The sequence below is a fragment of the Pimephales promelas genome, chromosome 1, assembly GCF_988280905.1.
Source record: "Pimephales promelas chromosome 1, fPimPro1.hap1.1, whole genome shotgun sequence".
NCBI classification, from domain to species: Eukaryota; Metazoa; Chordata; class Actinopteri; order Cypriniformes; family Leuciscidae; genus Pimephales; species Pimephales promelas.
In genome coordinates, this window is record NC_142769.1 from 50,132,256 (window position 1) to 50,160,242 (window position 27,987).

Consider the following 27,987-nt stretch of genomic DNA (forward strand, 5'->3'; position numbering starts at 1 on the left):
TAGCAAATGATGTAGACAAAACTGCTTAAAGAACTGAATCTCATATAATATGTTTTAAATGTGTAAAGGAGCTAAGCGCACGGCTTCAGTATTTTGAAGAGTGTATGACTATCTAGCTGACAGAGAGAGAGAGTAATCCTCGACCTGAGTGAGAGAACGACGGAATGGGAAGTCCATCTTAATCAGCTGTGTGAGGATGGGACGAGATCCTGCAGGGACAAGAACCGAGAAACCCCAGAGCCATGAGGATTACCCGATTTAAAGGATGGAGAGGAACGCCAGGCATCTCTCATCTCTGTTCCCGAGCGAAGAATACCCATAATGCAACGGTCGAAAATTCCCCAACACTTTCAGGGAAGGGAGGAAAGATCTTGCAAGGGCAAGTCGTGAGTGTAATGGCACTAGTTCACACACACGCCCTACTGAACACAACACACACTACGCCTCCGCTGTCTTTTTTGATCATTTGAAATAAAATGTAAAAAATACGATTTATATTTTATCTAAGAAAAAAAAATATAGCAATGTTTCCTTGGCAATTAACTGAAATAAAATAATTTTCAAAACATAAATAAATAAAAAATTGTAAATATAAACAAATACTAATAAAAGTGACCAAAGCACATAAAATGACTAAAACGTAAATGAAATGAAAATATAAAAGTTAATTCAAAATATTAATAATAATAAAACAATTAAGGGGTGTTGTGTGGCGTAATGCAAAGCAGAATAATAAACACAAACTAGAATGTACATTTCCAGAGGAAAATGTGAAGTGGTGCTTGCAGTGGCAAAAAGCTCGCTCGGTTGCTAGAGTGTGGCACATTTTTGCATACGAGACACCAAACACGTCTGTACGATGTTTTTGTGATGATAAATTGTTTATTCAGCTGAGAAATGGCTTATTCATGTGTTCAGGTGGTTACTAGGGTACTCTATATGGTTGCTATGGTGTGATTATACAGTGTATGAGATTATATTTAAACAGTAGTTGACAGTCTAAATCAAAAAAAGGCAAAATCCATGTTTCTTCTATTTTCTGAAGCTGAGAAATGACTTGAATATGTTGATTTATGGTTGCTAGGCTGCCCTAAGTGGTTGCTAGGGCGTAAATATGAAGTTATTATGTCTCTACTTGTTGGCTGCATGATAGGCCGAGTAAAATGAGCCCAACCCCATGTCTCTATGACCTTCTGTTCAAAAGATATGATCTCACCAATTTTGTGCCAATGTTAAGTCTATGGGACTTTTTCTGTCCGATTTATCGCCCGCCAGACGAACATCGTACAACCGATTGCTTAGAAAAGTCATAGCACACCTCTCCTTAACGAGCTGGTCGATTTGACACCTCATTCATGTGTCTGTGACAAAAAATGCGGGAGGAGTAGCGTGCCAAAGTTTTGTCTTGGAGAATAGTATTCACAACACTAGAATGTACATTTCCAGAGGAAAATGTGAAGTGGTGCTTGCAGTGGCAAAAAGCTCGCTCGGTTGCTAGGGTGTTATGGGTGGTTGCTAGGGTGTTCTGGGTGGTTGCTAGGGTGTTGCTAGGTGGTTGCTAGGGTGTTCTGTGTGGTTGCTAGGGTGTTGCTAGGCGGTTGCTAGGGTGTTCTGGGTGGTTGCTATGGTGTTGCTAGGTGGTTGCTAGGGTGTTCTGAGTGGTTGCTAGGGTGTTGCTAGGTGGTTGCTAGGGTGTTATAGATGGTTGCCAGGGTGTTGCTAGGTGGTTGCTAGGGTGTTCTGGGTGGTTGCTAGGGTGTTGCTATGTGGTTGCTAGGGTGTTCTATATGGTTGCCAGGGTGTTGCTAGGCGGTTGCTAGGGTGTTCTGGGTGGTTGCTAGGGTGTTATAGATGGTTGCTAGGGTATTGGTAGGTGGTTGCTAGGGTGTTCTGGGTGGTTGCTAGGGTGTTGCTAGGTGTTCTGGTTGGTTGCTAGGGTGTTGCTAGGCGGTTGCTAGGGTGTTCTGTGTGGTTGCTAGGGTGTTGCTAGGTGGTTGCTAGGGTATTCTTGGTGGTTGCTAGGGTGTTGCTAGGTGGTTGCTATGGTATTGTGGGTGGTTGCTATGGTGTTACTAGGTGGTTGGTAGTGTTCACATATGGTTACTATAGAGTTTTTATAACATTCATGGCATGATTTAGCACTTAGCTAATCAATATTAGCATGTAGCTATTCACTGCTAGCATGTGTAGCATGTAACAAGTCATGTTTGCTAACATGAGTAAAAAGAGCCAAACCCCATCTCTATACGATGTTTTGATGCAGAGATATAGGTCTTGAAAAACGGTTGCTAGGGTACTCTGTTTGGTTGCTAGGGAGTGGCTTGGCAGCTGCCAATCATGAAGCTCTAAAGTCAATGTGAATGTATAAACCAACCCCCATCTCTATACGATGTTTTGATGCAGAGATAAAGTCTTGCAAAATGGTTGTTAGGGTACTCTATTTGGTTGCTAGGGAGTGGCTTGGTAGCTGTCAATCATGAAACTCCAAAGGCTGCTTGTCAGTATGAATGATATAAACCAACTCCCATGCCTCTATGACATTCAGAATGGAAGATATGCCACTTTGGATTTTGGTTGCTAAGGTGCTCGATAATGGTTGCTAGGGCATGGCCAGAAATTGTTGAGGTGATTCATGATTGGCTGTTTGCTGGCCCAAGTCAAACGAGCCCACCCTCATGTTTCTATGACACTTATATCCTGAGATATCCCTTTGATCTCTTTTAATGGAAGTCTATGGGAGTTGTTACTAAGGTGCTCTAAATGGTTGCTAGGGCGTGGCTTAATAGCTTCACAATGAACCTGAGAGACTGATTGGTCGTCTGAGTAAAATGAGACCGCCCCCTTGTCTCTATGACACTGTGATCCAGAGCTATGTTCAATACAAAATCCCTATGCAATTTACCATAGTAGGAAAAACACATGCATTTGATGGGACGTCCCTCACCATAGTAAGTCAATGGGGAAAACTTTGGTTAGCTCCTGCCCCCCAGGGGTGCAACTTTTACCCCATTGTGAGGTATGTTCTTACAGAGCCTGCCAGCCTCTTCAAATGTGGCAAATCACACATTTGTCCGAAATCCTCGTTCGGAGCTATGAGTCGTCAAAGTTTGTCTCAATGTTAAGTCTATGGGATTTTTTGGAAATTTGTTCGCCCCTGGGTCGAACACCGTACCCCCGATCTCTGATAAAAGTGATAGGACACTTCTCTTCAATAGGCCGCACGATTTGATGCCTCATTCATGGGTCTGTGACAAAAACTGTGGACGTAGGAGTGCGCCAAACTTTTTCCTGGAATAGTATAATGCTATACTAGAAATTTTAAATAACATTGGGGTCAATGGGGGAAAATTTGGGCAGCTCCTGCCCCCCAGGGGTGCAACTTTTACCCCATTGTGAGGTATGTTCTTACAGAGCCTGTCAGCCTCTTCAAATGTGGTAAATCTCAGGCTTCTGTGAAATCCTCGCTCGGAGCTATGAGTCGTCAAAGTTTGTCGCAATGTTAAGTCTATGGGATTTTTGGGAAATTTGTTCGCCCTTCGGGCGAACATCGTACCCCCGATCGCTTAGAAAAGTCATAGCACACCATTCCCGAATATTCCGCACGATTTGAGACCTCATTCATGGGTGTGTGACAAAAACTGCGGGAGGAGTAGCGCGCCAAACTTTTTGGCCGACTCAAAAAACACAATAGTAATAGTGTTGCCTTGCTTTCAGCAAGCACCACTAACTAGAATGTACATTTCCAGAGGAAAATGTGAAGTGGTGCTTGCAGTGGCAAAAAGCTCGCTCGGTTGCTAGAGTGTGGCACATTTTTGCATACGAGACACCAAACACGTCTGTACGATGTTTTTGTGAGGATAAATTGTTTATTCAGCTGAGAAATGGCTTATTCATGTGTTCAGGTGGTTACTAGGGTACTCTATATGGTTGCTATGGTGTGATTATACAGTGTATGAGATTATATTTAAACACTAGTTGACAGTCTAAGTCAAAAAAGGCAAAATCCATGTTTCTTCTATTTTCTGAAGCTGAGAAATGACTTGAATATGTTGATTTATGGTTGCTAGGCTGCCCTAAGTGGTTGCTAGGGCGTAAATATGAAGTTATTATGTCTCTACTTGTTGGCTGCATTATAGGCCGAGTAAAAAGAGCCCAATCCCATGTCTCTATGACCTTCTGTTCAAAAGATATGATCTCACCAATTTTGTGCCAATGTTAAGTCTATGGGATTTTTTCTGTCCGATTTATCCTCCGCCAGACGAACATCGTACAACCGATCGCTTAGAAAAGTCATAGCACACCTCTCCTCAATGACCAGGTCGATTTGACACCACATTCATGGATCTACGACAATAAATGCGGGAGGAGTAGCGTGCCAAAGTTTTGTCTTGGAGAATAGTATTCACAACACTAGAATGTACATTTCCAGAGGAAAATGTGAAGTGGTGCTTGCAGTGGCAAAAAGCTCGCTCGGTTGCTAGAGTGTGGCACATTTTTGCATACGAGACACCAAACACGTCTGTACGATGTTTTTGTGATGATAAATGGTTTATTCAGCTGAGACATGTCTTATTCATGTGTTTGTAGGGTTACTAGGGTACTCTATATGGTTGCTATGGTGTGATTATACAGTTTATGAGTTAATATTTAAAGACTAGTTGACAGTCTGAGTCAAAAAAAGGCAAAATTCATGTTTCTTCTATTTTCTGGAGCTGAGATATGGCTTGTATATGTTGTTTTATGGTTGCTAGGCTCCCCTAAGTGGTTGCTAGGGCGTGAATATTAAGTTACTATGTCACTACTTGTTGGCTGTATGATAGGCCGAGTCAAATGAGCCCAACCCCAAGTCTCTATGACCTTCTATTCAAAAGATATGATCTCACAAATTTGGTGCCAATGTTAAGTCTATGGGAGATTTTTCGGCCAATTTATCGCCCGCTAGACAAGCATCGTACACCCGATCTCTTAGAAAAGTCATAGCACACCTCTCCTTAACGAGCCGGTCGATTTGACACCTCATTCATGTGTCTGTGACAAAATATCCGGGAGGAGTAGCGTGCCAAAGTTTTGTCTTGGAGAATAGTATTCACAACACTAGAATGTACATTTCCAGAGGAAAATGTGAAGTGGTGCTTGCAGTGGCAAAACTCACCACCCGGTTGCTAGGGTGTTATGGCTGGTTGCTATGGTGTTCTGGGTGGTTGCTAGGCGGTTGCTAGGGTATTATTGTTGGTTGCTAAGTTGTTCTGGGTGTTGCTAGGTGGTTGCTATGTGGTTGCTAGGGTATTCTGGGTGGTTGCTAGGGTGTTGCTAGGTGGTTGCTAGGGTGTTCTGGGTGGTTGCTAGGGTGTTGATGGGCGGTTGCTAGGGTATTCTGGGTGGTTGCTAGGGTGTTCTTGATGGTTGCTAGGGTGTTCTGGGTGGTTGCTATGGTGTTGTTAGGCGGTTGCTAGGGTATTCTGGGTGGTTGCTAGGGTGTTGCTAGCGTGTTCTGGGTGGTTGCTAGGTTGTTGCTAGGAGGTTGGTAGTTGTCACAGATGGTTACTATGAAGTTTGTAGCATTTTCTTGGCATGATTTAGCACTTAGCTAATCAATATTAGCATGTAGCTATTCTCTGCTAGCATGTGTAGCATGTAGCAAGTCATGTTTGCTAGCATGAGTAAAAAGAGCCAACCCCCATCTCTATACGATGTTTTGATGCAGAGATGTAGGTCTTACAAAATGGTTGCTAGGGTACTCTGTTTGGTTGCTAGGGAGTGGCTTGGCAGCTGCCAATCATGAAGCTCCAAAGTCAATGTGAATGTATGAACCAACCCCCATCTCTATACGATGTTTTGATGCAGAGATAAAGTCTTGCAAAATGGTTGCTAGGGTACTCTGTTTGGTTGCTAGGGAGTGGCTTGGTAGCTGCCAATCATGAAACTCCAAAGGCTGCTTGTCAGTATGAATGATATAAACCAACTCCCATGCCTCTATGACATTCAGAATGGAAGATATCCCTCTTTGGATTTTGGTTGCTAAGGTGCTCTACAATGGTTGCTAGGGCATGGCCAGAAATTGTTGAGGTGATTCATGATTGGCTGTTTGCTGGCCCAAGTCAAACGAGCCCACCCTCATGTTTCTATGACACTTATATCCTGAGATATCCCTTTGATCTCTTTTAATGGAAGTCTATGGGAGTTGTTGCTAAGGTGCTCTAAATGGTTGCTAGGGCGTGGCTTAATAGCTTCACAATGATGCTGAGAGACTGATTGGTCGTCTGAGTAAAATGAGCCCGCCCCCTTGTCTCTATGACACTGTGATCCAGAGCTATGTTCAATACAAAATCCCTATGCAATTTACCATAGTAGGAAAAACACATGCATTTGATGGGACGTCCTTCACCATAGGAAGTCAATGGGGAAAAATTTTGGGCAGCTCCTGCCCCCCAGGGGTGCAACTTTTACCCCATTGTGAGGTATATTCTTACAGAGCCTGCAAGCCTCTTCAAATGTGGAAAATCACACATTTTTCCGAAATCGTTGTTCGGAGCTATGAGTCGTCAAAGTTTGTCTCAATGTTAAGTCTATGGGATTTTTTGGAAATTTGTTCGCCCCTGGGGCGAGCACCGTACCCCTGATCTCTTATAAAATTCATTTGACACTTCTCCTCAATAGGCCGCACGATTTGATGCCTCATTCATGGGTCTGTGACAAAAAATGTGGACGTAGGAGTGCTCCAAACTTTTTCCTGGAATAGTAAAATGCTATACTAGAAAATTTCAATGGGAAAAATATTTGGGGAGCTCCTGCCCCCCAGGGGTGCAACCTTTACCCCATTGTGAGGTATTTTCTTAAAGAGCCTGTCAGCCTCTTCAAATGTGGTAAATTGCAAGTTTCTGCGAAATCCTCGCTCAGAGCTATGACTCGTCAAATTTTTTCGCCATGTTAAGTCTATGGGATTTTTTTTGGCCGTTTTTCGCCCCTGGGGCGACCATCGTACCACCGATCTCTTAGAAAAGTCATAGCACACCTCTCCTAAATGAGCCGGTCGATTTGACACCTCACCCATGGGTCTGTGACAAAATCTGCGGGAGGAGTAGCGTGCCAAAAAGTGGCCAGAAGTATTAGAAAAATAAGAATAATAAGTCTGGAGGATAACAATAGTGTTGCTTTGCAAGCACCACTAACTAGAATGTACATTTCCAGAGGAAAATGTGAAGTGGTGCTTGCAGTGGCAAAAAGCTCGCTCGGTTGCTAGGGTGTTCTGGGTGGTTGCTAGGGTGTTCTGGGTGGTTGCTAGGGTGTTGCTAGGTGGTTGCTAGGGTGTTCTGTGTGGTTGCTAGGGTGTTGCTAGGCGGTTGCTAGGGTGTTCTGAGTGGTTGCTAGGGTGTTGCTAGGTGGTTGCTAAGGTGTTCTAGGTGGTTTCTAGGGTGTTATAAATGGTTGCCAGGGTGTTGCTAGGTGGTTGCTAGGGTGTTCTGGGTGGTTGCTAGGGTGTTGCTAGGTGGTTGCTAGGGTATTCTTGGTGGTTGCTAGGGTGTTGCTAGGTGGTTGCTATGGTATTCTGGGTGGTTGCTATGGTGTTACTAGGTGGTTGGTAGTGTTCACATATGGTTACTATAGAGTTTTTATAACATTCATGGCATGATTTAGCACTTAGCTAATCAATATTAGCATGTAGCTATTCACTGCTAGCATGTGTCGCATGTAGCAAGTCATGTTTGCTAACATGAGTAAAAAGAGCCAAACCCCATCTCTATACGATGTTTTGATGCAGAGATATAGGTCTTGAAAAACGGTTGCTAGGGTACTCTGTTTGGTTGCTAGGGAGTGGCTTGGCAGCTGCCAATCATGAAGCTCCAAAGTCAATGTGAATGGATAAACCAACCCCCATCTCTATACGATGTTTTGATGCAGAGATATAGGTCTTGCAAAACGGTTGCTAGGGTACTCTGTTTGGTTGCTAGGGAGTGGCTTGGCAGCTTCCAATCATGAAGCTCCAAAGTCAATGTGAATGTAAAAACCAACCCCCATCTCTATACGATGTTCTGATGCAGAGATGTAGGCCTTGCAAAATGGTTGCTAGGGTACTCTTTTTGGTTGCTAGGGAGTGGCTTGGCAGCTGCCAATCATGAATCTCCAAAGGCTGCTTGTCAGTATAATTGATATAATACAACTCCCAAGCCTGTATGACATTCACAATGGAAGATATCCCTCTTTAAAATTTGGTTGCTAAGGTGCTCGATAATGGTTGCTAGGGTGTGGCCAGAAATTGTTGAGGTGATTCATGATTGGCTGTTTGCTACCCCGATTCAAACAAGACCACCCTTGTGTTTCTATGACACTTCTATCCGGAGATATCCCTTTGATCTCTTTCAATGGAAGTCTATGGGAGTTGTTGCTAAGGTGCTCTATATGGTTGCTAGGGCGTGGCTTGATAGCATCACAATGATCCTGAGAGACTGATTGGTCGTCTGAGTAAAATGAGCCCGCCCCCTTGTCTCTATGACACTGTGATCCAGAGCTATGTTCAATACAAAATCCCTATGCAATTTACCATAGTAGGAAAAACACATGCATTTGATGGGACGTACTTCACCATAGTAAGTCAATGGGGAAAAATTTTGGGCAGCTCCTGCCCCCCAGGGGTGCAACTTTTACCCCATTGTGAGGTATATTCTTACAGAGCCTGCAAGCCTCTTCAAATGTGGAAAATCACACATTTTTCCGAAATCGTTGTTCGGAGCTATGAGTCGTCAAAGTTTGTCGCAATGTTAAGTCTATGGGATTTTTTGGAAATTTGTTCGCCCCTGGGGCGAGCACCGTACCCCTGATCTCTTATAAAATTCATTTGACACTTCTCCTCAATAGGCCGCACGATTTGATGCCTCATTCATGGGTCTGTGACAAAAAATGTGGACGTAGGAGTGCTCCAAACTTTTTCCTGGAATAGTAAAATGCTATACTAGAAAATTTCAATGGGAAAAATATTTGGGGAGCTCCTGCCCCCCAGGGGTGCAACCTTTACCCCATTGTGAGGTATTTTCTTAAAGAGCCTGTCAGCCTCTTCAAATGTGGTAAATTGCAAGTTTCTGCGAAATCCTCGCTCAGAGCTATGACTCGTCAAATTTTTTCGCCATGTTAAGTCTATGGGTTTTTTTTTGGCCGTTTTTCGCCCCTGGGGCGAACATCGTACCCCCGATCTCTTAGAAAAGTCATAGCACACCTCTCCTAAATGAGCCGGTCGATTTGACACCTCACCCATGGGTCTGTGACAAAATCTGCGGGAGGAGTAGCGAACCAAAAAGTGGCCAGAATAATAAGAAGAAGAATAATAAATAACATGGGAGTCAATGGGGGAAAATTTGGGCAGCTCCTGCCCCCCAGGGGTGCAACTTTTACCCCATTGTGAGGTATGTTCTTACAGAGCCTGTCAGCCTCTTCAAATGTGGTAAATCGCAGGCTTCTGTGAAATTCTCGCTCGGAGCTATGAGTCGTCAAAGTTTGTCGCAATGTTAAGTCTATGGGATTTTTGGGAAATTTGTTCGCCCTTCGGGCGAACATAGTACCCCCGATCGCTTAGAAAAGTCTTAGCACACCATTCCCGAATATTCCGCACGTTTTGAGACCTCATTCATGGGTGTGTGACAAAAACTGCGGGAGGAGTAGCGTGCCAAACTTTTGGGCCGACTCAAAAAACACAATAGTAATAGTGTTGCCTTGCTTTCAGCAAGCACCACTAACTAGAATGTACATTTCCAGAGGAAAATGTGAAGTGGTGCTTGCAGTGGCAAAAAGCTCGCTCGGTTGCTAGGGTGTTCTGGGTGGTTGCTACGGTGTTCTAGGTGGTTGCTAGGGTGTTGCTAGGTGGTTGCTAGGGTGTTATGGGTGGTTGCTAGGTGGTTGCTATGGTGTTCTGGGTGGTTGCTAGGGTGTTGTTAGGCGGTTGCTATGGCGTTCTGAGTGGTTGCTAGGGTGTTGCAAGATGGTTGCTAGGGTGTTCTGGGTGGTTGCTATGGTGTTGTTAGGTTGTTGCTAGGGTATTCTGGGTAGTTGCTATGGTATTACTAGGTGGTTGGTAGTGTTCACATATGGTTATTATAGAGTTTTTATATTGTTCATGGCATGATTTAGCACTTAGCTAATCAATATGCTAGCATGAGTCAAAAGACCCAACCCCCATCGCGATACAATGTTCTGATGCTGAGATATAGCTGTTACAAAATGGTTGCTAGGGTACTCTGTTTGGTTGCTAGGGAGTGGCTTGGCAGCTGCCAATCATGAAGCTCCAAAGTCAATGTGAATGGATAAACCAACCCCCATCTCTATACGATGTTTTGATGCAGAGATATAGGTCTTGCAAAACGGTTGCTAGGGTACTCTGTTTGGTTGCTAGGGAGTGGCTTGGCATTTGCCAATCATGAACCTCCAAAGTCAATGTGAATGTATAAACCAACCCCCATCTCTTTACGATGTTTTGATGCAGAGATATAGGTCTTGAAAAATGGTTGCTAGGGTACTCTGTTTGGTTGCTAGGGAGTGGCTTGGCAGCTGCCAATCATGAAACTCCAAAGGCTGCTTGTCAGTATGAATTATATAAACCAACTCCCATGCCTCTATGACATTCAGAATGGAAGATATCCCTCTTAGGATTTTGGTTGCTAAGGTGCTCGATAATGGTTGCTAGGGCGTTGCCAGTAAGTGTTGAGGTGATTCAGGATTGGCTGTTTGCTGGACCAAGTCAAACACTTGACACTTATATGTAAAAAATGACACTTATATCCTGAGATATCCCTTTGATCTCTTTTAATGGAAGTCTATGGGAGTTGTTGCTAAGGTGCTCTAAATGGTTGCTAGGGCGTGGCTTAATAGCTTCACAATGATCCTGAGAGACTGATTGGTTGTCTGAGTAAAATGAGCCCGCCCCCTTCTCTCTATGACACTGTGATCCAGAGCTATGTTCAATACAAAATCCCTATGCAATTTACCATAGTAGGAAAAACACATGCATTTGATGGGACGTCCATCACCATTGTAAGTCAATGGGGAAAAGTTTGGGCAGGTCCTGCCCCCCAGGGGTGCAACTTTTACCCCATTGTGAGGTATATTCTTACAGAGCCTGCCAGCCTCTTCAAATGTGGCAAATCACACGTTTTTCCGAAATCGTTGTTCGGAGCTATGAGTCGTCAAAGTTTGTCTCAATGTTAAGTCTATGGGATTTTTTGGAAATTTGTTCGCCCCTGGGGCGAACACCGTACCCCCGATCTCTGATAAAAGTGATAGGACGCTTCTCCTCAATAGGCCGCACGATTTGATGTCTCATTCATGGGTCTGTGACAAAAACTGTGGACGTAAGAGTGCTCCAAACTTTTTCCTGGAATAGTAAAATGCTATACTAGAAAATTTCAATGGGAAAATTTTTTGGGGAGCTCCTGCCCCCCAGGGGTGCAACTTTTACCCCATTGTGAGGTATTTTCTTACAGAGCCTGTCAGCCTCTTCAAATGTGGTAAATTGCAAGTTTCTGCGAAATCCTCGCTCAGAGCTATGACTCGTCAAATTTTTTCGCCATGTTAAGTCTATGGGATTTTTTTGGGCCGTTTTTCGCCCCTGGGGCGACCATCGTACCCCCGATCGCTTAGAAAAGTCATAGCACACCATTCCCGAACAAGCCGCACGTTTTGACACCTCATTCAAGGGTCTGTGACAAAAACTGCGGGAGGAGTAGCGCGCCGAAATTTGTGTGGAAGAAAAAAAAAAAAGAAAAAAAAAATAATAAATAACATGGGGGTCAATGGGGGAAAATTTGGGCAGCTCCTGCCCCCCAGGGGTGCAACTTTTACCCCATTGTGAGGTATGTTCTTACAGAGCCTGTCAGCCTCTTCAAATGTGGTAAATCGCAGGCTTCTGTGAAATCCTCGCTCGGAGCTATGAGTCGTCAAAGTTTGTCGCAATGTTAAGTCTATGGGATTTTTGGGAAATTTGTTCGCCCTTCGGGCGAACATCGTACCCCCGATCGCTTAGAAAAGTCATAGCACACCATTCCCGAATATTCCGCACGTTTTGAGACCTCATTCATGGGTGTGTGACAAAAACTGCGGGAGGAGTAGCGTGCCAAACTTTTGGGCCGGCTCAAAAAACACAATAGTAATAGTGTTGCCTTGCTTTCAGCAAGCACCACTAACTAGAATGTACATTTCCAGAGGAAAATGTGAAGTGGTGCTTGCAGTGGCAAAAAGCTCGCTCGGTTGCTAGAGTGTGGCACATTTTTGCATACGAGACACCAAACACGTCTGTACGATGTTTTTGTGATGATAAATTGTTTATTCAGCTGAGAAATGGCTTATTCATGTGTTCAGGTGGTTACTAGGGTGCTCTATATGGTTGCTATGGTGTGATTATACAGTGTATGAGATTATATTTAAACACTAGTTGACAGTCTAAATCAAAATCCATGTTTCTTCTATTTTCTGAAGCTAAGAAATGACTTGAATATGTTGATTTATGGTTGCTAGGCTGCCCTAAGTGGTTGCTAGGGCGTAAATATGAAGTTATTATGTCTCTACTTGTTGGCTGCATGATAGGCCGAGTAAAAAGAGCCCAACCCCAAGTCTCTATGACCTTCTGTTCAAAAGATATGATCTCACCAATTTTGTGCCAATGTTAAGTCTATGGGACTTTTTCTGTCCGATTTATCGCCCGCCAGACGAACATTGTACAACCGATCACTTAGAAAAGTCATAGCACACCTCTCCTAAATGAGCCGGTCGAGTTGACACCTCATTCATGGGTCTACGACAAAAAATGCGGGAGGAGTAGCGTGCCAAAGTTTTGTCTTGGAGAATAGTATTCACAACACTAGAATGTACATTTCCAGAGGAAAATGTGAAGTGGTGCTTGCAGTGGCAAAACTCACCACCTGGTTGCTAGGGTGTTATGGCTTGTTGCTATGGTGTTCTGGGTGGTTGCTAGGCGGTTGCTAGGGTATTATTGTTGGTTGCTAAGTTGTTCTGGGTGTTGCTAGGTGGTTGCTATGTGGTTGCTAGGGTATTCTGGGTGGTTGCTAGGGTGTTGCTAGGCGGTTGCTAGGGTGTTCTGGGTGGTTGCTAGGGTGTTGCTAGGTGGTTGCTAGGGTGTTTTGGGTGGTTGCTAGGGTGTTGCTAGGCGGTTGCTAGGGTGTTCTGGGTGGTTGCTAGGGTGTTGCTAGGCAGTTGCTAGGGTGTTCTGAGTGGTTGCTAGGGTGTTGCTAGGTGGTTGCTAGAGTGTTCTGGGTGGTTGTTAGGGTGTTATGGGTGGTTGCTATGGTGTTGATGGGCGGTTGCTAGGGTATTCTGGGTGGTTGCTAGGGTGTTCTTGGTGGTTGCTAGGGTGTTCTGGGTGGTTGCTATGGTGTTGTTAGGCGGTTGCTAGGGTATTCTGGGTGGTTGCTAGGGTGTTGCTAGCGTGTTCTGGGTGGTTGCTAGGTTGTTGCTAGGAGGTTGGTAGATGTCACAGATGGTTACTATGAAGTTTGTAGCATTTTCTTGGCATGATTTAGCACTTAGCTAATCAATATTAGCATGTAGCTATTCTCTGCTAGCATGTGTAGCATGTAGCAAGTCATGTTTGCTAGCATGAGTAAAAAGAGCCAACCCCCATCTCTATACGATGTTTTGATGCAGAGATGTAGGTCTTACAAAATGGTTGCTAGGGTACTCTGTTTGGTTGCTAGGGAGTGGCTTGGCAGCTGCCAATCATGAAGCTCCAAAGTCAACGTGAATGTATGAACCAACCCCCATCTCTATACGATGTTTTGATGCAGAGATAAAGTCTTGCAAAATGGTTGCTAGGGTACTCTGTTTGGTTGCTAGGGAGTGGCTTGGTAGCTGTCAATCATGAAACTCCAAAGGCTGCTTGTCAGTATGAATGATATAAACCAACTCCCATGCCTCTATGACATTCAGAATGGAAGATATCCCTCTTTGGATTTTGGTTGCAAAGGTGCTCGAAAATGGTTGCTAGGGCATGGCCAGAAATTGTTGAGGTGATTCATGATTGGCTGTTTGCTGGCCCAAGTCAAACGAGCCCACCCTCATGTTTCTATGACACTTATATCCTGAGATATCCATTTGATCTCTTTCAATGGAAGTCTATGGGAGTTGTTGCTAAGGTGCTCTAAATGGTTGCTAGGGCGTGGCTTAATAGCTTCACAATGATCCTGAGAGACTGATTGGTCATCTGAGTAAAATGAGCCCGCCCCCTTGTCTCTATGACACTGTGATCCAGAGCTATGTTCAATACAAAATCCCTATGCAATTTACCATAGTAGGAAAAACACATGCATTTGATGGGACGTCCTTCACCATAGTAAGTCAATGGGGAAACTTTGGGCAGCTCCTGCCCCCCAGGGGTACAACTTTTACCCCATTGTGTTGTATGTTCTTAAAGAGCCTGCCAGCCTCTTCAAATGTGGCAAATCTCACGTTTGTCCGAAATCCTTGTTTGGAGCTACGAGTCGTCAAAGTTTGTCTCAATGTTAAGTCTATGGGATTTTTTGGAAATTTGTTCGCCCCTGGGTCGAACACCGTACCCCCGATCTCTGATAAAAGTGATAGGACACTTCTCCTCAATAGGCCGCACGATTTGATGCCTCATTCATGGGTCTGTGACAAAAACTGTGGACGTAGGAGTGCTCCAAACTTTTTCCTGGAATAGTAAAATGCTATACTAGAAAATTTTCAATGGGAAAAATTTGGGGAGCTCCTGCCCCCAAGGGGTGCAACTTTTACCCCATTGTGAGGTATTTTCTTAAAGAGCCTGTCAGCCTCTTCAAATGTGGTAAATTGCTGGTTTCTGCGAAATCCTCGCTCAGAGCTATGACTCGTCAAATTTTTTCGCAATGTTAAGTCTATGGGAATTTTGGCAAAATTTTGGGCAGCTCCTGCCCCCCAGGGGTGCAACTTTTACCCCATTGTGAGGTATTTTCTTACAGAGCCTGTCAGCCTCTTCAAATGTGGTAAATTGCTGGTTTCTGCGAAATCCTCGCTCAGAGCTATGACTCGTCAAATTTTTTCGCAATGTTAAGTCTATGGGATTTTTTTGGGCCGTTTTTCGGCTCTGGGGCGACCATCGTACCTCCGATCTCTTAGAAAAGTCATAGCACACCTCTCCTAAATGAGCCGGTCGATTTGACGCCTCACCCATGGGTCTGTGACAAAAGCTGCGGGAGGAGTAGCGAACCAAAAAGTGGCCAGAATAATAATAAGAAGAAGAATAATAAACAACATGGGGGTCAATGGGGAAAATTTGGGCAGCTCCTGCCCCCCAGGGGTGCAACTTTTACCCCATTGTGAGGTATGTTCTTACAGAGCCTGTCAGCCTCTTCAAATGTGGTAAATCGCAGGCTTCTGTGAAATTCTCGCTCGGAGCTACGAGTCGTCAAAGTTTGTCGCAATGTTAAGTCTATGGGATTTTTGGGAAATTTGTTCGCCCTTCGGGCGAACATCGTACCCCCGATCGCTTAGAAAAGTCATAGCACACCATTCCCGAATATTCCGCACGTTTTGAGACCTCATTCATGGGTGTGTGACAAAAACTGCGGGAGGAGTAGCGTGCCAAACTTTTGGGCCGACTCAAAAAACACAATAGTAATAGTGTTGCCTTGCTTTCAGCAAGCACCACTAACTAGAATGTACATTTCCAGAGGAAAATGTGAAGTGGTGCTTGCAGTGGCAAAACTCACCACCCGGTTGCTAGGGTGTTCTGGGTGGTTTCTATGGTGTTCTGAGTGGTTGCTAGGGTGTTGCTAGGTGGTTGCTAGTGTGTTCTGGGTGGTTGCTAGGGTGTTGCTAGGTGTTTGCTAGGGTGTTATGGGTGGTTGCTAGGGTGTTGCTCGGCGGTTGCTAGGGTGTTCTAGGTGGTTGCTAGGGTGTTGATAGGTGGTTGATAGGGTGTTCTGGGTGGTTGGTAGGGTGTTTCTACATGGTTGCTAGGGTGTTCTAGGTGGTTTCTAGGGTGTTCTGGGTGGTTGCTAGGGTGTTGCTAGGTGGTTGCTAGGGTATTCTGGGTGGTTGCTAGGGTGTTGCTAGGTGGTTGCTAGGGTGTTGCTAAGGTGTTCTGGATGGTTGCTAGGCGGTTGCTAGGGTGTTGCTAGGCGGTTGCTAGGGTGTTCTGGGTGGTTGCTATGGTGTTGCTAGGTGGTTGCTAGGGTGTTTTAGGTGGTTGCTATGGTATTTTGGGTGGTTGCTATGGTGTTACTAAGTGTTTGGTAGTGTTCATATATGGTTACTATAGAGTTTTTATAATGTTCATGGCATGATTTAACACTTAGCTAATCAATATTAGCATGTAGCTATTCACTGCTAGCATGTGTAGCATGTAGCAAGTCCTGTTTGCTAGCATGAGTAAAAAGAGCCAAACCCCATCTCTATATGATGTTTTGATGCAGAGATATAGGTCTTGCAAAACGGTTGCTAGGGTACTCTGTTTGGTTGCTAAGGAGTGGCTTGGCAGCTGCCAAACATGAAGCTCCAAAGTCAAAGTGAATGTATAAACCAACCCCCATTTCTATAGAATGTTTTAATGCAGAGATATAGGTCTTTCAAAATGGTTGCTAGGGTACTCGGCTTGGTTGCTAGGGAGTGGCTTGGCAGCTGCCAATCATGAAGCTCCAAAGTCAAAGTGAATGTATAAACCAACCCCCATCTCTATACGATGTTCTGATGCAGAGATGTAGGCCTTGCAAAATGGTTGCTAGGGTACTCTGTTTGGTTGCTAGGGAGTGGCTTGGCAGCTGCCAATCATGAATCTCCAAAGGCTGCTTGTCAGTTTGATTGATATAATACAACTCCCATGCCTCTGTGACATTCAGAATGGAAGATATCCCTCTTTAAAATTTGGTTGCTAAGGTCCTCGATAATGGTTGCTAGGGCGTGGCCAGTAAGTGTTGAGGTGATTCAGGATTGGCTGTTTGCCAGCCCAAATCAAACGAGCCCACCCTTATGTTTCTATGACACTTATATCCTGAGATATCCCTTTGATCTTTTTTAATGGAAGTCTATGGGAGTTGTTGCTAAGGTGTGCTAAATGGTTGCTAGGGCGTGGCTTAATAGCTTCACAATGATCTTGAGAGAATGATTGGTCGTTTGAGTAAAATGAGCCCGCCCCCTTGTCTCTATGACACTGTGATCCAGAGCTATGTTCAATACAAAATCCCTATGCAATTTACCATAGTAGGAAAAACACATGCATTTGATGGGACGTCCTTCACCATAGTAAGTCAATGGGGCAACTTTGGGCCCCTCCTGTACCCCAGGGGTGCAACTTTTACCCCATTGTGAGGTATGTTCTTACAGAGTCTGTCAGCCTCTTCAAATGTGGTAAATTACACGTTTCTGCGACATCCTCGTTTTGAGCTACGATTCGTCAAAGTTTGACGCAATGTTAAGTCTATGGGATTTTTTCGGCCGGTTTTTTGCCCCTGGGGCGAACATCGTACACCCGATCTCTTAGAAAAGTCATAGCACACCTCTCCTAAATGAGCCGGTCGATTTGACGCCTCACCCATGGGTCTGTGACAAAAGCTGCGGGAGGAGTAGCGTGCCAAAAAAAGGGCGGAAGTTGAATAAGAATAATAAGTATGCAGGATAACAATAGTGTTGCTTTGCAAGCACCACTAATAACATAAATTAATAAAATTAAATAAATGAATAATAATTATAATAAACAAATATTACAACAAATAATAGTAATTCTACACTTATTAAGTACGATCATCTCGGATGTGCAAGTCATTTCAACTTAAATCACATTAAACTGGCGTAAAAATGGGTTGAATCTTGTATAATATAAAAAGAAATTGCTTAAGCAATGCAAAATATAAGATACCGATACAAATATTTTTGGGTTTTAAAATCCGATATTCCGATATATATCGGCCGATATTTTATTTATTTATATGAAACTGGACATGATAGTTACAAATTTTGTCATGCTTATTTGAGTTAAGAGAACTAATGGGGATGTTCTTTTAATTGTTAATCAAGCAATGCATGTATCGTGACCAACTCAACGAGTGTTGCCAACAGGAACGGTGTAGAGTGCCCTCTGGTGGACAAACTATACAACTCCAACACTCATGACATGGTTCAAGCGTGTTTCGTCCGTTTTTATTTTATTTTTGAAATATTCATTTATCGGCCATTATAACTGCCGATACGATAGTTAGGAAAATGCCTAATATCGGCCGATAATATCGGTCTCCCGATATATCGGTCTGGCTCTAGTTGTCATGACTTACTGATTATATCATTCCAAATGTTGTTGTGAAACTGGATCAAGCAGGTCATTAAAAAGTCTGCGTTCATAACAAAAGGGATTATTTAAATAATTTGCACACATATATTGTTCACATTGACTGGATGACTGAGCCGTAGCCGTTCTTTGGTCGTTCTTATGGATATCAAGGTGAGCTCAGCTCCAGACCAGACGGATCTGGGTTTGGAGAGCTGGCCCGTCCGTATTGATTGGGTGCCACAGTTTCGTTTTTCTCTCTCTGAATCTTGCGGCAGAAACGATTACCTTTCCGCCCTCGTCCCATCATCCCCCCTTCACTCCCTCGCTCCATAACTCCCATTTCCAGTGTGAAATCTCTCTGCATCCCTCCATCCTCATCTCTCAGTCTGTAGGCTTCATTTGTTCTCAGCAATTAAATCACGTGAACAAAGCGTGACTCCAGGAATCCGTGGCAGAGCAAACAAAAGGATGTGACATCGCCAGCCTTCAGACTGCAGAGGGAAACAGATCCAGATGAACAGGAAGTCTGTGCCAAACGCAACGCTAATACTGAAAAAACGCCTCAAATGACCACAAATGTTCTCAAATTTAAGGAATAGTTGACTTTTCAACTTTCTTTAGTATGTAATGTTACTTTATGAGCATAAAAACGTCTACAAAGCCTCAAATGTATTCATGAGTTTTCTTCCAGGAATAATATTCCTCATGTAAATAATTCCCGCCTAATGAATACGCTGAATAAAGGGGCGGGGCCTGGTCGAGTTGAAACTGGCGGTTATGGTAAGAGGCGGGATATTTCCCAAACACACTCAAAGCGCTTGACCAATCACAACACACTGCTCCGGCCGACCAATCACAACACACTGCTCCGGCCGACCAATCACAACACACTGCTCCGGCCGACCAATCACAGCACAGTGTGCTTTTCAGAAGGAGGGGCTTCAGAAGTACATAGAGCCATAGTACGATGCATCGTTGAAGAAATCAACTAGCTAATTACGATTGTTTCCCGAAACCGTATGGTCACAAATTGGTCGTTTAACCAGGGGGTGGAGTATTAAATACTTTTAATAAATCTGTTTAAGATCAAATTAACGCTAGATGTTTTGCTATGAATTACATACATGGCATCTGAGGACTATTTCAAATTTCACTTTATTTCCAGACTCAATCATAAGCTCGTTCTTACACACTATAGCACGTACACACATGCGCACTGTTCAAAAACGACGCTTTAAATCTTTTGTCAAACTAATAGACGTAAACGCATTTGTATTGTTTTCTAATAAAAAGAGATAGATTTAATGTTGTCTGCTTGCTTATTTTGCTCAAGATACTGATGTATTAAGTCCACGTCATGCAAACTAGAAACTCCGCTTTTAACCGCAGATCTGAAACGATGCTTTCGGGAAACAGAGCTGAGCGATACTGCCAGACTGGGAAAAGAGGTGCTGCAACAGTGGAGAATATGGGGAAACTTTCAGAATATGTTGAACATTCAAACATGAAATCTTATTCCAACAGAGCCCAAAAACGACATCAAGACTTAATATGGCCTCTTTAAAGATAAGAATCTTCACGGAGCTCTTTTAGTGTTTACATCTGTAAATCTGCAATAAAAGACAAAAATACGGCTTGTGCGCTATCAAATAAAGTCATTCGATAGCTTCGTGTGAGGAACAGACTGAAGCTCTAGCTCACGTTCCTGTCACGTTCAGTCGGACGTGAGGACCAATGGCGTCAATGTTTGAGTGTGTTCATTAAAACTAAACCACAAATTCCTGAACATTTGGTAAGATGCGTGTATTGAAGGCTTTCTGGGGAAGTGCATGGCAGAAGTGTGAATATAATGGCACACTGCGGCTCACTGTAATGTGTTGTTGTTGTTTGTGTTGAACGAGGTGTCAATCTGTTATCCTGCTGGCCTTTGGTACCGATCAATGATTCAGCTGCCAAAAGACGCTCAGGGGGGTTTGCAAGGAGGGATTTTATCTTAACAAATATCAGACAAATGTAGACCTGCGACAACAAAACGCTTGACACACAGATACAGATGACGGCTCGTGTGTGTCAGCCAAACACAGGCTTGGGAATCGAGAACGGTTCTTAAAGGAGTAGTTCACTTTTGAAAAAACTTTTGCTGATAATTTACTCACCCCCATGTCATCCAAGATGTCCATGTCTTTCTTTCCTCAGTCGAAAAGAAATTTAGGTTTTTGATGAAAACATTCCAGGATTTTTCTCCATATAATGGACTTCAATGGGGACCAGACGGTCCGAGGTCGAAAAGACAGTTAATAACAGTTTCAGTGCAGCTTCAAACGACATGGGTCTTATCATGCGAAACGATCGGTTATTTCAAAACTTATTCCAAAAATGTAACTTTTCTAAGGACAAATGCTAGCCTTGCTCTATTGTGTGAGGCGCGTTTGTAACGTCACGTAATACGTAATTACGTTCAAAAGGTCATGGGCGACGTAGCCGGAAGTACAGAGTCAAAATCGTCCGACATCGTTGTTTTACCTTTTAATTCCTTTTTTTGTAAACGGCGTTTGAGTTAGTTTGCACGTTCAACCTATGCGTTCAACTTGTAAACACTGATTCTGTAATTCCGGCTACGTCGCCAGTGACCTTTTGAACGTAATTACGTATTACGTGACGTTACAAACGCGCCTCACAGAATAGAGCAAGGCTAGCATTTGTCCTTAGAAAAGTTACATTTTTGGAATAAGTTTTGAAATAACCGATCGTTTCGCATGATAAGACCCTTATTCATCGTCTGGTGTCGTTTAAAGACATTTGAAGCTGCACTGAAACTGTCTTTTGGACCTTGGACCGTTTGGTCCCCATTGAAGTCCATTATATGGAGAAAAATCCTGGAATGTTTTCATCAAAAACCTAAATTTCTTTTCGACTGAGGAAAGAAAGACATGGACATCTTGGATGACATGGGGGTGAGTAAATTATCAGCAAAAGTTTTTTCAAAAGTGAACTAATCCTTTAAGGCCCATTCACGCCAACGACGACAACTAGAACCGTCATTTTTCGATTACTCTTGTGAGTGGGTTCTTTTCAAATGATTGGGTCGAACTCTTGTACCCGGTTCACTCCTGGTATTCAGATGCGTTTGGTGGATGGGGTCACGAGTGGACCGGCTGTAAACACTCTAAAGCGCTTCGAGCTCATCCACTTCCAGAGGAACATGAACACACACACTCGCAGTGTAAACACTCATGTGATCGAATGTGTTCAAACAGCCTCAAAAGAGCGTCTTCTCTCCTCCTGCTACTCTACTTGTGATCCGATCAACCCAAACACATCTTAAAGGGGTCATGAACTGGCTTTTTAATTTTTTTATATTGTTGTCTGGGGTGAACTTGGTTTTTACATTAAAAAACATCAAAATTAATAAGTAATGGGCTATTTTCAACCCTAGTTTTGAGCCTAGTTAAAAAACGCTCGGTTTTTATGGGCGTCTCGCATTGAAGACTTGGAAGTAAACGCCCACTGCTGTGAGTGGAGAACAGTTTTGCATATCATAATGAGTTTCGCTCTCGATCCGGTTTGGCATCCATGTTTTTTAGCTATGCGTGTAATGCGCAAATCGGTGGGCGGGGCTAAACCGGCCGTGTTGAAGTAGGCGTTGATCATCTTCTGCGGGGGTGGTGTTTTATCCTCTTTGACGTCATAGTTCCCCACTTTGAAAAACGAGTCGTTTGCTGAGCCTGGTGTCAATATAAGCTTTTATCGGACTAATAAGGACGTTTTCAGTTCTGAAACTTACAGGATATTCGTATAATATGATGACCTCTTAGATGTCAAGAGCTCAAGGAAAATTTGATTTCTCAGTTCATCACCCCTTTAATACCAGGAGTAAACAGAGCCTTGAATTACTCATTTGTATCTGTCTTTTCAAAAAGTACAGCCCATTAGTTGCCATGATTTACTCAGTCTTACGATGCTTTTGGGAAACGCAGCCCAAAGCGGTTCTTGGCTGATTTACTGAACTGACAGTCATTAGTATCATTATGTCCACTTTGAACCAAGAAATGTTACTGTGCTGTTAAAGGGATAGTTCAGCCAAAAATAAACGATGTCATGATTTACTCACACTACTGGTCCCCATTGACTTCCATAGTACAGAAAAAAAAAATACTATGGAAGGCCAACATTCTTCAAAATATCTTCCTTTCTGTTCCTCGGTTTGGATCAACTTGAGGGTGAATAAATGATGACATCATATTAATTTTTGGCTGAACTATCCCTTTAATGCTCATCAATTCCCATTCCTATTCGCAGCTTTCACACAGAGAAGTGAAACTCACAAACACGTACACAAAGACCCAGTCTGAAATCAGACCGGCGCCACACGGGTGCCCTGTGCCGCCCACTGTGCCATCTTTAGCTCTAATTAAGTAGCTGGGGTGAATTACAGGGCTATTGTCCACCTGAATTAGACATAAAACAAGATTGCATTAATATTTAATAGCAGTTGCGAGCAAGATGATAGTAGTGGAAAGAAGAGCGCTACGCTCTTTTCCTAATGGATTGCATTTTGAATACAGTCACCGCTCCGGCCAAACACACATCAACAGGTCGATCAATATTTCCATGCATTTTTAGTTTCCTGTCGATAAAAGCAGCGTGACGCCATGCAAAACAACCCAGATCTATCCCAATTGCTCCATCAATACGCATTTAATACAAATAAACCAGTTAGCTTCAATGGGCAGCCATTTCACGTGCATTGTCTGTATCCGTAGCCGATATCAACTCCAGGCCAAAACAACAGGGTGTATCGGGTTTCAAAAGGACAGTTGTTTTGAAGACTGACATACATGGTCACCTGATCACATATGGGCTGCTACGCTTGAAGCTCTAGTTACCATGGCAGCATCCCAAACCAGTTCCATACCATTCCCAATTTAGAACACAATGCCTGAAATCTGAATCTACACATTAGGATGACCACATGACGGCAACATATTCCAGAACACCAGGTTGGAATTCAAAGCACGACATGACAGTTACCATGGCAGCAATCCCATATATACAAGCATATTTCCATATGAATCCCTGCACATACTGAACCAGCATTATAGGATACATCACATCAATATATTCCAAACAACGCAGCTGTCCAAACATACATTTCAGGTTGGAACACAATGCATGAATAGGATAAAAGAGCGTTCCTCCATTTAAGTGGGGAGAAATATTTTTCCCAATATTCCCAATCAACTTAATCGGTTGTCAATTGTTGAATAATGGGTCTGCAAACAAAATAGCGTTAATTGTGAAATAATAATTAGACGTATTATTACTAATAATAACAAAATAGCCAATCGCTATCCTTTACTCCAATATTTTCCAGAACGCCAAGTCGGAAATAAAACAGATTAAGCTCAGAATCCCAATCCAATTCCATACCATTCCCATTTCGGAAGGCAATGCATGACTCTAGCGTTTATAGGATATGTTACACTAATAAACATAGATGATTCCCCAGGATGGAATACAATGCATTAATATGATCAACTCTGATTAAATGGGAAGAAATCTTTTCCCGATATTCACTTTAAACGTATGCTAATTCGTCAATATTGGGTCTACCGATAAATGGCATGGCATAATTCAGGGATATAATATGTTGAATTTAAGAACAATTACAATTAAATTAAAATGACAAGAACAATAATCACGCTGACCTCAACAATACGGGTCATAAAAAAACAACAACAACAACAATATCGGTCTATTAATATTAGACTACTCCAATATTTTTCTGAACAGCAGGTTGGGAAACAAAGCATGCAGCATCCAGACAAATAATCCAGAGCCTGCCAGGCTGAAGACCACACATGAACCCTGCATGTCTGAACATTTCTTTGTTAAGCAGAAGTTCTGGTTGTCTTTGCCGCACTGACTGTCGTGTTCAGATTGAGCCATCGCTAATTCTTCAAATCGCTTTCGCTGCAAACCGCGACACACGTCGTGTTGAAAACTGTCCACCATAATTTGACTAATTAATTACATCTAGTTATATCCACTACCCATGGTTTGCGAATAAGCGTCAAGAAAAAGCCCTAAACCTCACGCATTATCCGGCGGTGCATCGCTGCTTCCCTCCCCGCTGTAGAGGCTCCTTACCTCGGCACGCAGCTCGGGGACGACCGGTCCACTTCCCAGGTGGCGTACAGGTTCATGTGCACCGGCCGATTGGAGGCGATCGCCATCGGCTTGGAGGGCTGCGGAGACGGTACTCCTCCAGTCCTCGGGAGCCCTCCCCGATCCGACATACTGGAGGAACCTTATGTTTGAAAACAATGAAAGAAAACCCGAATAAAGCGGCTGTTGTCGGAGGGTTGGTGCTCTAACGTTAATGCTCCACGAACACCGAGGCTCGGTTGTATACCGGATCCGCTGTTCGCCGTCAAACTCGCGGCCAGTGTTGCTCAAGTTGCGTTAGTTGTTTATCGGTGCAGGAAGCGGAAATTTCTTTTTTGCCTCGCAGAGAAGCGCCACTGCCGAAGAGCAACGCCTCTAGTGAAAGACGAGCCCTCACAACCAACCACTGAGAGAGAGAGAGAGAGAGAGAGAGAGAGAGAGAGAGAGAGAGAGAGAGAGAGAGAGAGAGAGAGAGAGAGAGAGAGAGAGAGAGAGAGAGAGAGAGAGAGAGAGAGAGAGAGAGAGAGAGAGAGAGAGAGAGAGAGAGAGAGAGAGAGAGAGAGAGAGAGAGAGAATATCCAGAATATTTGGGCTTTTTTCTTATTTGTTTGCTTGTTTACTGTGTAAATTTGCAAACTGTTCCCTACACTAAAAACAAAGAAACTAAAAGTTCAATTGAAGTAGCATTTTCTTGTAAATTACAGCCTACTCCAATAATCTCTACAGCTTTAAAAAATCCTGTTTTAGTCTACAGTGGAGGCCATACCTACGACAGAGCCACAATGGGGATCACTTATTTTCCATTTAGCTTCATTTATACATTTAGCAGACACTATCCCAAACGACTTGAGATTAAAAGGCCATTCTGGATGCAGTTTTCTCTTAAAACCCTGACAACAGAAACCACAGCAGCACTTTTCGAAACACTTGTGGTTCCTCAGGAAATGGTTTTGTGTAAGTGGAGGGAGGTGATGGATGTGTAAAGTGTCATGTGCTGTTCCCGTTGCAGACAGTAGGGATTTATTTATTAATTAAACATAAATTATATCGCAGCTGTAAGAAGTTCACCATTCGTTGATAAATAACATAATGCATTGTTTAGAAATAAGTGAAATATAAAATGCCATAAAATGCCAAAAGTGATTGATATCCGTTTCGACTAAAAAAACGGTAAACCTTTTTGGCCATTTATTTAAACGACAACGTTTTGGGGGCCTGAAAACTCAAACTTTAGAAAACGTGTTTCAAAGTGCAAGTGTTTGAAAACGATACCATTATCTTTGCATGTGAACGACAAAAACGTGAATCTGTGAAAACGGTGACGGCCCTTGCACACTGAGTACGAAATTTCCGCACGTTAAAAAATATACAGAACCTCACGTTATGTCAATCACGCTTGCACACTGCCTCTGAAACTTTCATGCATCATAAAAAAAATCGTATTGGGTTCGAGTTTCTGCATTTTTCGCATCTGTATCAAGCAGTGTAATGGTGTTTCGACAATTCAGAGACGCCGAATCACGAAAAAATGTATAAGAAAATTTCGAACTCAGTGTGCAAGGGCTTTAAATCTATGCGTGTAAAGTTTCTTTTCACAGTGGCATCGCCACCTACTGGCCTGGCAGCAGAATACAGCGTTTTAGTCATTTCCGCGGATCCATTTGAATGAGGATCATTTTGACAATGTTGTCGTCTGTTCATGAAAAACGCAAATGATAATCTTTTACGTTTCTGATCTACATCATTGTTAACTTGTGTAACCATTATTTTCTCTCAATCATAACACTATTTGGGAGCAGATAACACATATTTACAAGACAATGAAAAGTTTTTACTTTGCATTTTTTTTGGAGTACAGACAACAACATTGTCAAAATGTCCATTCAAACGCATCCGCGAAAACAACTGTATTCTGCTGCCAGGCCAGTAGGTGGCAATGTAAAGAAACACCTATAGATTTAATTTTTTTATTGAATGGCAGTCACATTCAAAAAATAAACATGACACATATTATACAAGAATAAGACAATAAAAATCAACTAATTATACATTACAACAAATAGGAAAAGAAAATATAGTGTAATGAAAATTAATAATACTAGTATTTTAATATAATAAATTATATTATAATTTTTATAAAATAATTTATAATTTTTATCAATTATATAATAATTTTTTTTTAATAACATAAAAATAATATATTAAGAAAATTGGGAACAGGTATGAGATCATCATATACAAGCTTCACATAAAGACCTAGTACGTTTTGCTTTACTGTTTTCAACTGATATTAACAATAAAGACCACATTTGGTGGTAATCTTTGTCTATTAAAATAAAAAATACATATTTTTAATAAGTAATAAGTAAACTAAGTATTATTAAAGTAATAAGTTTACTTTAATAAGTAAACTTTCATTGCTCAGTATTTACAAAGAAAACATTACAAATCCACACAAAACATTTCGCTATAGCTAAATGCAATTAGAAAGATAAGTGAACAACATTTTCTTTCTCAGTCCCACAGAAATCACATTTAACATCTACATCAGTACGAAACCTAAAGAGTTTGAACACACCAGATGAAGTATTTTAAGATGTAGGCTAGGCTAGGCTAATTCTCTCGTAACATGTAAGTTGATTCACATATGCGTGAAGTCACCCCTGCTGAAAAATCCAGCTAAAACCAGCCTAGGCTGGTTGGCTGGTCTTAGCTGGTTTTAAGCTGGAAGTAGCTGGTTTTAGTTGGTCACCCAGCTAAGACCAGCCTGACCAGCTAAAACCAACTTGACCAGCTAAGACTAGCCTGACCAGCTGAAAAAGTGTTCAAAACCCCTCTAAAACCAGCCTGATAAACCAACTATAACCAGAAAACCAGCCAACCAGCCTTGGCTGGTTTTAGCTGGATTTTTCAGCAGGGACCGTTTCACAAATTCACTTTTTTGTAGTTTACATGGGTTCGCGTTGTTTGTGTTTTCAGGCCCCCAAAACAGTGTTTTTGTATAAACTAACAGCCAGCACGCTGAACAGTGTGTGAATGTAAACGGCCCTTAGACCCACTGAACCGCAAGAGTTGATGAATTATTGACGGGTTCCAATGTGGGTCAGATTTGAGTTTCTCCGGTTTACAGCTCGTCTTCATGACTTCACAGCTGACGTGTTTAACAGTTATTTAATGTCGGATGAATTTTTATTAGAAATATACATATAGACATTAGATAGAAATTTTGAAATGTTTCCTTTGTATCTCTCACAAGCACAACAACACTGTCATTGTATATTTTTATGTATTTTAAAATATATTTAGATATTTTTGTTGGTCTTAGTAAATATTATAAAAAAAAATATCTGTTAAATTAAATAAAATAAATTTATGTACATCTCATTATTAAAAAAATAAATTATTTAATGCATTATTCAATTAAATAATAAAATAAGTTAAATTGTCTCATGAGCATCTCTGTTCATGCAACCAACATTTGAGGATAAACAAGCGTTTATCTGAGGTCAAAGCTAACTTCATTGCACTTTGTTGGTCATGTGATCATGTGTCAGCGACATTATAAT

At 42.5% G+C, this 27,987-nt stretch overlaps 1 protein-coding gene across 2 annotated transcripts in view; it reads right to left on the reverse strand.

The window, feature by feature from the left end:
* The window catches only part of pacs1b (phosphofurin acidic cluster sorting protein 1b), a 70,700-nt gene extending 45,894 nt beyond the window's left edge, over positions 1 to 24,806 (reverse strand). The window contains exon 1 of one of the 2 annotated variants that reach the window (XM_039659203.2): positions 24,404 to 24,806. In XM_039659203.2, coding sequence (XP_039515137.2) covers positions 24,404 to 24,552 — 149 coding nt within the window. In that variant the 5' untranslated portion in view covers positions 24,553 to 24,806. The remainder of the gene's footprint in view (positions 1 to 24,403) is intronic. The other variant, XM_039659202.2, reaches the window with a different exon arrangement.
* Between the last annotated feature and the right edge of the window lie 3,181 nt (positions 24,807 to 27,987).